Source organism: Nicotiana sylvestris, chromosome 8, assembly GCF_000393655.2.
Source record: "Nicotiana sylvestris chromosome 8, ASM39365v2, whole genome shotgun sequence".
Lineage (NCBI taxonomy): Eukaryota > Viridiplantae > Streptophyta > Magnoliopsida > Solanales > Solanaceae > Nicotiana > Nicotiana sylvestris.
In genome coordinates this window covers 66,101,576-66,112,829 of record NC_091064.1, presented here as the reverse complement: position 1 = coordinate 66,112,829, position 11,254 = coordinate 66,101,576, and the positions used below count along the sequence as shown (strand labels likewise).

The window sequence follows — 11,254 nt, the reverse complement described above, 5'->3', positions numbered from 1 at the left end:
GAACATTCTTTAAAGCCAACTTGATCATGTACGCAACCGTACTAGTTACGGGACTTGGGGAGTGCCTAACACCTTCTTCCCGAGTCAAATGAACCCCCTTACCCGAATCTCTGGTGTAGACTTAGTTTTAGAGTTCAAAGTGTTTTGAAAGGAAAATTATTACTTTTGGAAAAATGGTGACCTGACACACCGAAATCAAATGTCAGGTGACGACTCTGAGTTAATCCTTTTGAAACGAATTTTTGTCACTTTCAATATTGGAAAACTCTTTTCAAGCTTTACTAAATCCTTTTTATTTTTTAAAGAGGGTTTAGTGAGAGTTTTGTTAAAAAGGGGGTGTGACATCTCTGGTGATTCCACTGGGGACACTTGCGGGTTCGAGCTAGACTTGATTTTGTTGGCTTTTAGAATATTTGGTTGAGGTTTTTATGCTTTTTCATTAGCTTTACTTAATTTTTATTATGTTTTTATATCTTGTTATTTGCTAGTTATTTATGTGTTTACAGTTTTTACTTTATGTGTTTACTGCTTTATAATTGTCATCATATGCATTACCCAGTCAATTCTTTCTGCAACAAGTCTCGGAGCACGCGTCGCGTGCATGAACTCTTTGTTGAGTCACCCTTGATTTAGGGGGGGGGGAGGCTGTCGGACGTATGGAGTGGGTGGAAAGCTTGAGCAGCCACCATCGACCATACGCTCCCCCGAATTGCCTTGTTAGTGAACCCCAAACTTAGGTCAACCTTTAGGTCATTTTTATTTGCATCATGTCATTTAGACCTAGTAGGGCTCGGTCCCAGGTACCGTGTCCCTTTGTAGGAAGCCTGTCCAAATTTTGTCAAAATGGGCTCGTGACCCAAAATAACATTTAATCATCTTATGTGCTAAATGTTGCATCTGTGAGGGTAAAAGGATCATTTGGCGGACCGATACTTGGGAAAGAAGGATGAAAATGAATAAAGTAGGGCCCACTCACATTTTGTTTTTCATAATTTTCCAAAAATCAAAATGAAAATGAAAAATCCAAAAAACTTTTTACACTTTCCGCTATTTTCCAATTTTTTTTTTTGAAAATAGAAAATCCAAAAAGATTTTATATTTTCCATCATTTTCCAAAAAATCAAAATTCAAAAAAAAAGAGAAAATCCAAAAAGATTTTACATTTTCCATCATATTCCCAAAAATTCAAAAAAGGGAGAAAAAAAAAATCCCAAAAAAAAAAAAAAAATTCAATTTTCATCAAAAATAAAAAAAATGGTTTTTCCAAATTAGTTGCATTTTTTTTAAAGGCTTCCTCCCATGTTTAATCTTCCCGAACTACGCGAACCTGATTCTCGTCTTTTGGGGTGGGATACGTAGGCAACCCACATAGGGTCCGGTCTTCCTAGTAGGTCCTAGGTTCTTGGCTTCCGGGGTCGTAGCCAAATCTTGCATGTATAGCCATATTTGACCACATTGGCCGTTTTTGCAAAATAGAAGTGTTTTCTCAAAGTAGTTTGTTATCTCTTGTCTTAGGATCTTGAGTCTACAATAAAGTGTCCTCTTAATTTTAAGGTTCATTCCTGTCAAATTTGCATGTCTAGCCACTTTTGGCCACATCGGCCATTCTTGCAAAATAGGATAATTTTCGCAAGAGTGACTCAATTACCCATATCTTACGATCTTGAGTTTATAACTCGGTGTCATATCACTTTAAGGTCCATCCATGTCGTATTTGCGTCTCTAGCCACATTTGGCCACATCGACCATTTTTGCAAAAAAATGGTCCATTTCCGCAAAGTAATTTTTAAGACCATGATTGTCGGGATATTAGAGTCATGTAAGCTTTAAATGGAGTATTTCTCATGCATTAGGGGTCAACTTTATCAAGTTTGCGCTAATAGCCACTTTCAGCCACTTAGGCCATTTTGTAAATATAGCCAAGTTGTGTCCTGCATTTGTCCACTAGGAAATGTGGTGGGGTCACGTAGTGTCCCGAGTCGCTAACCATGTTTGCTTAATTCAGGTATGGACCTGCTGATTCGATCCAAAGTGTTGATGGTAGTAAAGATTCCTAGAAAGTTGATCAAGTGGTGGAAAATGTTTTCATCGTTAGAGCAGCATGAGTTAATGCAGAAATTGGGCACCCTAACTTCCCTTCTTGATATCACACCCCATCCAGACTTAGTGGAAGCGATGCTGACTTATTTGGACACGCAAAATTTGACTTTCAAATTTGGAGAGTGTGAGGTGACTCCTACCTTGGCGGAAATGTCTGGTCTCACCCGTTTAAGCTATATAGGCAAGGACATGATACTTCCCTGAGACCACTCTAGGACAATTCCTCAGCGACCTGGGTCTGAAAGATAATAAGCATTTAAAATGCCTCGAGCAGTCTTAGATATTCTTGGATTATTTGTTTGCTAGATTTGGGCCACATGATAGTTTTGACGTTTTTTGGGATGAGTTCTGCACAACCAAGGCAAAGTGGCAAAGAGGCCTCGAAGCTTTCAGCCTTGCTTTGTTGGGATTATTCATTTTTCCATTAGATGAGAGGCATATTAGCACCCGTCTGCAGTCAGTGGTAATGACACTATTTCATGAGAAGCAACGCAAAACCGTTACCGTTGTGCCGACGATCTTAACAGAGTTGTACAGAGCCCTGAGTGAGGTTAGGGGAGGTGTCAGGTATTTTGAAGGAAGTAACCTTTTGCCACAATTGTGGATGATGGAGCATTTGCACACTGCTTCATTACTTTGTCCCATCGACCGTGCCTTGAGGGATCGGGTGGTATGCATCGAACGTAGGATGAAATCTCCTAAGTTTACGTACCCAGTAAGCGTCACGGCTTGGATTGAGTTCCTTGGTTTGAGGACAAATGGGAATGTTTTGTGGGCTTACCTTTGGCTACTTTTGGATGATATCTTGGTAGGGTGCCTAATGTAGCCTTTCCTGATGCTGATAGGACTCAAGTGTGTCAGGCCGTACACTCCCGTTAGGGTAATGCGGCAATTGGGCAGAAGACAAGAGGAGCCTCCAACTTTGAATCTTCGGAGGTACATCATAAATTTTAGCAAAAAGGCGGCTGATGAAATCAGGTATGTGTAATACTGGAATAATGCAAAGAGGATGAAGAAAAATACATTAGTAAAGGACGTTGGCAGGCCCGAGTGTACTCAGGAGTACATGATTTGGTTACAGTCCGTCCTACCAGGGGTCAACACCCCATTGCTAGCACAACTTAGGGGTCGGGCAGTTCAGACAGATGATTTTGAGGAGGCATCAGACCAAGATCCCTGGGATAAGCTTGAGTTGATAGTCTCAATTAGCAGGATTGGCAGCAAACGTGGAGCAACATGGGCAGTATTTGTTTAAGGTCAGCCTTCAGGATGCGGGGGCACACGCCAGAGCCTTTATTCCCAGCATCGGTATTTCTTTACGAGGCATGTTACAGAGTTTGAGCATGATGGACAGCCCAGGATCATCCCAGCCAGGACCGTCGCATTCAGGAGCAGCTTGAGGAGTTATTCTATTTAGGTGTTGTGAGATTGTCGTATGTTGTCTTTTACTTTCGTGTCTTGTCTAGAAGTATTGAGTCCTTTAGGTAGTGTCAAAGTCTATCATAGTGTAGTTGAGTATGTCAGATTTTTTATTATCGCACTTCCCATTGTATTTTAATATCGAAAAGTTTTTAAATGAAAAATCCCAAAAGATTTTGTTTTTAATTTATTTTCTATCACTTCCAGAACTACGCTTGGTCTGATTCATGAGGGACATGATACGTAGGCAACCTACACCGGGTTCGATCAAATCATTTTTGTTCAAAATAAAAAGAGAAAGAAAAAGAAAAGGGTGATAAGAGGTGTTGGAAAAGAAAGAGAAGGAAGGATTGAAATTAGCAAATCGGGATGATGCCATATGACCCTGCGACCCTCAAAGCCATTTTAGAACTGTTAATTGTTGCTAGGTGCATTGCACGTCATGTGATATTATTATTTGATAAATGCTCTAACGCTAACATGGTGGTTTTGTGTTGTTGTCCTCTGTTATCTCTATTAAGACTCAGGAAGGTGGTTAGTTTGTTAGCATCTTGGCAAGTCATCCATACAACACCCGATCAAAGCGTCAAACAGTCATGGCTAGCAAGGAAACAGACACTGGAGTTGTAGACCCACCAAGGGAGATTGGTGAGTCAGAATCGGAACTGCAAGAGGAGGTCCGGAGGTTGAAGCACCAGATGGCAGAAATGTATCAAGCCTGGATTAAGGGACACCCTCCACCCTCGTTCCCTACCAACTACACAGAAAACCCTGCTTCCATTCCACCACTCTCTCAATCCCAGTTGCCCAATACCATTGATCTTTCCCCACAACACGCACCTGGATTTACCCCTTACCACAACTACCCCGGCACTTCAGCCCAAACTGTTCATGCCCCGCCAACCAAAACATCCTCATACCCTGCTCCGACATCTGCTCCTATTTTTGTACCCCCTTTACAAGCTACCCTCCACCGATCCTCTAGTGAGCCCGTATTCCCCGCTACAGATGCCCATTACTATGCACCGGAGCCCACCTTCAAAGTCCCAGATCCTTACTCTTACACTCCCCAATTTGAGCCTCATGTTGAAACTGACAAACCACCCAAGAACGCAGAGCAAGAAGAGATGTTTAGGAAGGTACAGAGTTTGGAGCAATCATTGAGAATTATGCAAGTGTTGGGAAACCAAGTGAGTGTGTCTTATAAGGATTTGTGTTTGTTCCCCGATGTCCAATTGCCTGTCGGGTTCAAGATGCCCAAGTTTGACTTGTATGACGGACATGGGGATCCTGTAGCTCATCTGAGAGGTTATTGCAGTAAAATGAGAGGCGCCAGGGGAAAAGACGAATTACTGATGGCATACTTTAGCCAAAGTCTGAGTGGGGAAACTTTAGAATGGTACACCCGCCAGGATACCAGCAGGTGGTACACCTGGGACAATATGGCTGAGGCCTTTGCCCGGCACTTTCAGTACAATATAGACATTGTTCCAGACCACCTATCTCTGACCAAGGTGGAAAAGAAACCCAGTGAAAGCTTTAGAGAATATGGGTTCCAATGGAGGGAGCAAGCTACACGAGTCAATCCTCCGATGGAAGAGGATGAGATGGTTAAATACTTTCTTCAAGCCCTGGAGCCCACTTACTATGGCCACTTGATCTCAGCCATTGGTAAGTCTTTCAATGATGTGGTGAAGATGGGAGAAATGGTGGAAGAGGGGCTCAAGTCGAGTAAGATCATGAGCTATTCTGCTATAAAAGCAACCACCTAGGCAATCCAGAGTGGTACCGGAAGTTTGCTAGGCAAGAAGAAGAAGGAAGATGTCGCTATGGTTGTCTCCAGATCATGGCATGGCCAGAGGGGTTCACCTCATCAATACACCCATCCTCAACCCCGACCTCAAGCCTACGACCAAGCTCCATATAATCCACCTCAACATTACTTTTCCCCGCAAAACCCCCAGTACTCAGCCAGGACATCCCAATACCTTGTTCACCATGCACAGTCACATGCTCAACCCCTTCCTTACCCGCAATGGCGTGCTCCAGCTCCGTAGAATATCTACCCAACTCCACAAAATACCTATCCACCCCCACAACCCTATCAAAACCCCACTGGTTCAAATTTCCGATCAAGGCCAGAGTATAGGAGAGAGACAAGCAGCAGCGGAAACAAACTTTTACCCTGCTTGGAGAGTCCTATGCTAGTCTGTTTCAAAGGTTAAGGCAGTTGGACGTCTTGAGGCCGATTGAGTCAAAGATACCGAATCCCCCTCCAAAGAATCTCGACTATTCCCTAAGATGTGCCTATTGTTCTGATGCTCCAGGGCATGACATAGAGAAGTGTTGGCGTTTGAAAACGGCAATCCAGGAGCTTATTGAACCAACCAAATTGTAGTCCAAAGCCCATACATGCCGAATATCAACCAAAACCCTGTGCCAGCCCATGCAGAGACGCATATAATTGAAATGGTTCACAAGGACGGGGAGCCCAGGAAGTCCGTCATGATGATTCAGGCCAGTGAAAGTAATTTGGTTAAAGCTCCTGACTCTACCAAAGCGAAGCCCTTGATAGTTGAAGGGGTGACAGAAAATCCGAGCTCGCTCAATTTGAAACCACCAGTGTTGGTCGTGAAAGGGTTGTCAAAAGATGTTAGGGCAAGTCCGGAAAGTTCAAAAGTGGTAGTACCAGGGATTCCAAGTAAGCCTGTCATAGTTGTGAAGAGGGATCCTACTACCCCTATTATCATTAAACCAGTAACCCAGCTTCAAGTGGTGGATGCCAAGGCTGTTCAGTGGAATTATAAACAAGTGATAGTGACATACAAAGGAAAAGAAATAGAGGAAGAAGTTAATGAACTAGAGGATTGACTCATTCTGGGAGATGTTTCACCCCAGAAGAATTAAGGAAAGCCAAGCCATTCAAGGATAGCCCAATGCCATTAAAGAAATCGGTCACCGACGAAGAGGCTGAGGAGTTCCTGAAAAAGATAAAAGTGCAGGATTATTCCATTGTGGAGCAGTTAAGGAAAACACCAGCTCAGATTTCTCTTTTGTCTTTGTTGATACATTCAGATGAACATCGCAAGGTCTTGATGAAGATTTTGAATGAGGCACATGTTCCTAATAAGATCACAGTGAACCACTTGGAAAAGATAGCTGGCAAGATCTTCGAAGCAAATAGGATCACTTTCTCGGACGATGAACTTCCTATGGAGGGTACAGAACACAACCGAGCTCTTTATCTCACAGTGAAGTGTGAAGATTCTGTTGTCTCAAGGGTTTTGGTTGATAATGGCTCTAGTGCGAATATTTGCCCCCTGTCTACTCTGCAAAAACTGATGATTGGCACCGAAAGAATCCACTTGAACAATGTGTGTGTTCGAGGCTTTGATGGGGAAGGTAAATATTCTGTTAGAGATATAATGCTCGAATTGTCGATAGGGCCTGTTGAGTTTACCATGGAATTCCAAGTGTTAGATATGGCTGTCTCCTACAATCTATTGTTAGGCAGGCCCTGGATACATGCTGCTAAGGTAGTCCCATCTTCTCTGCACCAAATGGTGAAGTTTGAATGGGACAGGTGGGAAATAGTTGTGCACGGTGACGAGGACTTGTCAGCTTGTAATGATACAATTGTTTCGTTCATCGAAGCTAAAAATGATAAGGGACCTTTAGTCTATCAGACTTTCGAAACAGTGTCTGTTGAGAAAATTCCTGAAGGAAAATGCATTCCAGGTCCTAAGCTATCCTCCGCGTCCGTCATGGTTGCGAATGAAATGTTGAAGAATGGTTTTGTGCCGGGCAAGGGTTTGGGATCATCTATGCAGGGTATTGTGCATCCAGTGCGCCCCAGTGGGAATCCTGGCACATTTGGTTTGGGATTCATGCCCACAGAGAAGGACGTGAAAAGGGTTAAAAATATGAAACAGAAGGTATGGTCTCTCCCCAAGCCCGTCCCACACATCTCTAAGTCTTTTGTCAAGCCAGGGACCGAGAAACCTCCAACCTCCTCAATCCCAAAACCTGTGGTCGATGTTGATGAAGAGCAATCAAGAGGTTCCAAAGTCTGTTCGAAGAGGTCAATATGGTAGAAGTTGGTGAAGGCTCTAGTAAAGCAGATGTGCAGCTCGTTGGCCCAAACGTGAAGCTTAGCAATTGGGAAGCTACTCCTCTCTCCATCAGGAAGGAGTTTTGGTAGTTTGCTTTGTTTTCCTTTCTATTAGCTGGGTTATTCCAGGGTTGTAATCCAGATTTTTAGTTTTTGCTTGTTTTGATGTTCAAACCCTTCTATCTTTCTATTTTTTCAATGAAATGCAATTTCCAGTTTTTCGTTATTCTTAATAGTGTTTTATTTTTTCTTTTGTACAGTTCCTTTTATGCTGGTTGCAGTGACATGACATGCATGAAAAATTTTCAGCCGAATCTTAAAAGCCAATCTATTCCTGAAATAACAATCTAAGTAGAATATGATGATGAAATAGAATATGATGAAGAAGCAACATTTGAGGAAATCAGTAAAGAGCTAAAACAATTTGAAGAAAAACCAAAGCCTAATTTGAGTGAAACTGAAGCAATCAATTTAGGGGACCAGGATGATGTTAGGAAAACCAAGATAAGTGTGCATTTAGAACCGCAAGTTAAGGATGAAATAATCAAAACATTGTTTGAGTATAAATATGTCTTTGCATGGTCATATGACGATATGCCAGGCTTGAGCACTGATCTGGTAGTTCATAAATTGCCAACTGATCCAGCATTCCCTCCTGTTAAGCAAAAGTTGCGAAAGTTCAAGACTGATATGAGTGTGAAGATCAAAGAAGAAATCACAAAGCAACTTACTGCAAAGGTCATTCGGGTCACTCGATATCCCACTTGGTTAGCCAATGTTGTGCCAGTACCAAAGAAAGATGGTAAGACCAGGGTATGTGTTGATTACCGTGATCTTAACAAAACAAGCCCAAAAGATGATTTTTCATTGCCGAACATTCACATTCTGATCGATAATTGTTCCAAGCATGAGATTGGGTCTTTTGTAGATTGTTACGTGGGATATCACTAGATCTTGATGGATTATGAAGATGCAGAAAAGACAGCGTTCATCACGCCATGAGGGACATATTTCTACCGGTTAATGCCATTCGGTCTGAAGAATGCTGGGGCAACATATATGAGGGCGATGACCACCATATTTCACGACATGATACACACGGAGATTGAGGTTTATGTAGATGATGTGATCATAAAGTCAAAGAAGCAATCTGACCATGTCAGGGACTTGAGGAAGTTTTTCCAAAGGCTCCACAGGTACAACCTCAAGCTCAATCCAGCAAAATGTGCATTTGGTGTCCCCTCTGGGAAACTGCTGGGATTCGTAGTCAGTAGACGCGGTATTGAGTTGGATCCGTCAAAGATCAAAGCCATTCAAGAGTTACTGCCGCCAAAGAAAAAAATAGAGGTGATGAGCCTACTTGGAAGGTTAAATTACATCATCAAGTTTATTTCTCAACTCACGACAACCTGTGAGCCCATCTTTAAGCTGCTAAAGAAAAATGCTGCAGTCAAGTGGACTGACGAGTGTCGAGAAGCATTTGATAAGATTGAGAGGTACTTGTCTATTCCACCTGTGCTGGTCCCACCAGAGCCTGGAAGACCTTTAATTCTCTATTTGATAGTCTTGGATAATTCTTTTGGTTGTGTATTGGGTCAACATGACGTCATGGGAAATAAGGAGCAAGCAATCTATTACCTCAGTAAGAAGTTCACTCCCTATGAGGTTAAGTACACTCTGCTTGAGAGGACATGTTGCGTTCTGACTTGGGTGGTGCAAAAGTTGAAGCATTATCTATCTTCCTACACTATTTACCTCATTTCTCGCGTGGATCCTCTAAAGTATATCTTTCATAAGCCTATGCCCACAGGAAGACTTGCAAAGTGACAGATTTTACTTACAGAGTTTGACATCATCTATGTGACTCGGACCGCGATGAAAGCCCAAGCCTTGGCCGACCACTTGGCCGAGAATTCGGTGGATGATGAATATGAGCCACTGAAGACTTATTTTCCTGATGAAGAGGTCATGTGTGTTGACGAGGTTGACCATGATGAAAAGCTAGGTTGGAAACTCTTCTTTAATGGAGTTGCTAACACGAAAGGGGTCAGAATAGGGGCTATACTTATCTCTGAAACAGGGCAACACTACCCTGTAATAGCCCAACTTCGATTTTATTGCACCAATAACATGGATGAGTACGAAGCATGCATTCTAGGTTTGAGGTTAGCTATATACATGGGAGTCCAGGAAATACTTGTTCTGGGAGATTCAGATTTGTTGGTTCACCAGATTCAAGGAGAATGAGAGACTCAAAATTTGAAGCTCATACCGTACCGACAGTGCCTGCATGATCTTTGTCAACGATTCAGGTCGGTTGAATTTAGACATATTCCCAGGATTAATAATGAGATTGTTGATGCCTTGGCTACTCTAGCGTCAATGTTACATCATCCGGACAAGGTTTATGTTGACCCCGTGCATATCCAAGTTCATGATCAACATGCTTATTGTAATATGGTGGAAGAGGAAATCAATGGCGAACCTTGGTTCCACGATATCAATGAATACATCAGGTCGGGGGTTTATCCAGTACATGCTACAGGTGACCAAAAGAGAACCATTCGACGTCTGGCTAGTGGATTTTTCTTAAGTGGAGATATCTTGTACAAGAGGACTCCGGATTTAGGACTGCTGAGGTGCGTAGATGCTAAAGAAGCTTCAACTATCATGGCCGAAGTGCATTCTGGAGTTTGCGGGCCGCATATGAACGGGTATGTCTTGGCAAAGAAGATACTTCGAGCATGTTATTATTGGCTCACCATGGAACGGGATTGTATCAGTTTTGTTCGCAAGTGTCATCAATGCCAGGTACACGGTGATTTGATTCATTCTCCCCCATCTGAGTTACACACAATGTCTGCACCTTGGCCCTTTGTTGCTTGGGGCGTGGATGTTATTGGACCAATTGAGCCAGCAGCGTCAAACGGGCACAAGTTTATTCTGGTGGCCGTTGATTACTTTACCAAGTGGGTCGAAGCTGTAACTTTCAAGTCCGTGACCAAGAAGTGGTGGATTTCGTTCATTCAAATATCATTTGTCGGTCCAGAATTCCCAAGGTGATCATCATAGACAATGCTGCTAATCTCAACAGTCATTTGATGAAAGAGGTATGCCAACAGTTTAAGATCATGCATCGGAACTCCACTCCGTATCGCCCCAGGGCAAATGGAGTTGTTGAGGCTGCTAACAAGAACATAAAGAAGATATTTCGTAAGATGGTGCAAGGTTCTAGGCAATGGCATGAAAAGTTGCCTTTTGCCTTACTGGGTTATCGCACTACTGTCCGCACTTCAGTAGGTGCAACTCCTTATTCGCTGGTATATGGAACTGAGGCAATTATACCTACAGAAGTTGAGATTCCATCCCTTCGGATCATCGCGGAAGCCAAAATTGATGATGATGAGTGGGTCAAAACCCGGCTCGAGCAGTTGAGTTTGATTGACGAGAAAAGATTGGCTGCAGTATGTCATGGTCAATTGTATCAGAAAAGAATGGCAAGAGCATACAACAAAAAGGTGCGTCCTCAGAAATTCGAAGTGGGCCAGATGGTATTGAAACACATCCTTCCTCATCAGGTGGAAGCCAAAGGCAAGTTCGCCCCAAACTGGCAGGGGCCATTCG

The 11,254-nt window shown here is 42.8% G+C and overlaps 2 protein-coding genes across 2 annotated transcripts; both read left to right on the top strand.

The window, feature by feature from the left end:
* The first annotated feature begins 4,115 nt into the window (after nucleotides 1-4,115).
* LOC138875148 (uncharacterized) lies at nucleotides 4,116-5,917 on the top strand. Its single transcript, XM_070153973.1, has 3 exons — nucleotides 4,116-4,827; nucleotides 4,915-5,190; nucleotides 5,847-5,917. Exons 1-3 carry the CDS (start codon nucleotides 4,116-4,118, stop codon nucleotides 5,915-5,917), a joined length of 1,059 nt encoding a protein of 352 aa, XP_070010074.1.
* Nucleotides 5,918-6,455: 538 nt separating this feature from the next.
* On the top strand, nucleotides 6,456-9,457 carry LOC104248536 (uncharacterized). The gene is made up of 5 exons (XM_070153972.1): nucleotides 6,456-6,541; nucleotides 6,800-7,578; nucleotides 8,004-8,138; nucleotides 8,232-8,368; nucleotides 8,807-9,457. Exons 1-5 carry the CDS (start codon nucleotides 6,456-6,458, stop codon nucleotides 9,455-9,457), a joined length of 1,788 nt encoding a protein of 595 aa, XP_070010073.1.
* Nucleotides 9,458-11,254: the final 1,797 nt, after the last annotated feature.

What these genes read in the sequence shown, in the direction of transcription:
- LOC104248536 (XM_070153972.1), top strand. Translation starts at nt 6,456, where the DNA reads ATGCCATTAAAGAAATCGGTCACCGACGAAGAGGCTGAGGAGTTCCTG. An exon ending in GATTATTCCATTGTGGAGCA is followed by an intron (nt 6,542 to 6,799) that starts GTTAAGGAAAAC and finishes TGTTGTCTCAAG; the next exon opens with GGTTTTGGTTGATAATGGCT. An exon ending in TGATGAAGAGCAATCAAGAG is followed by an intron (nt 7,579 to 8,003) that starts GTTCCAAAGTCT and finishes ATGATGAAATAG; the next exon opens with AATATGATGAAGAAGCAACA.
- LOC138875148 (XM_070153973.1), top strand. Translation starts at nt 4,116, where the DNA reads ATGGCTAGCAAGGAAACAGACACTGGAGTTGTAGACCCACCAAGGGAG. An exon ending in TCCTGTAGCTCATCTGAGAG is followed by an intron (nt 4,828 to 4,914) that starts GTTATTGCAGTA and finishes GGGAAACTTTAG; the next exon opens with AATGGTACACCCGCCAGGAT. An exon ending in CCACTTGATCTCAGCCATTG is followed by an intron (nt 5,191 to 5,846) that starts GTAAGTCTTTCA and finishes CTGATGCTCCAG; the next exon opens with GGCATGACATAGAGAAGTGT.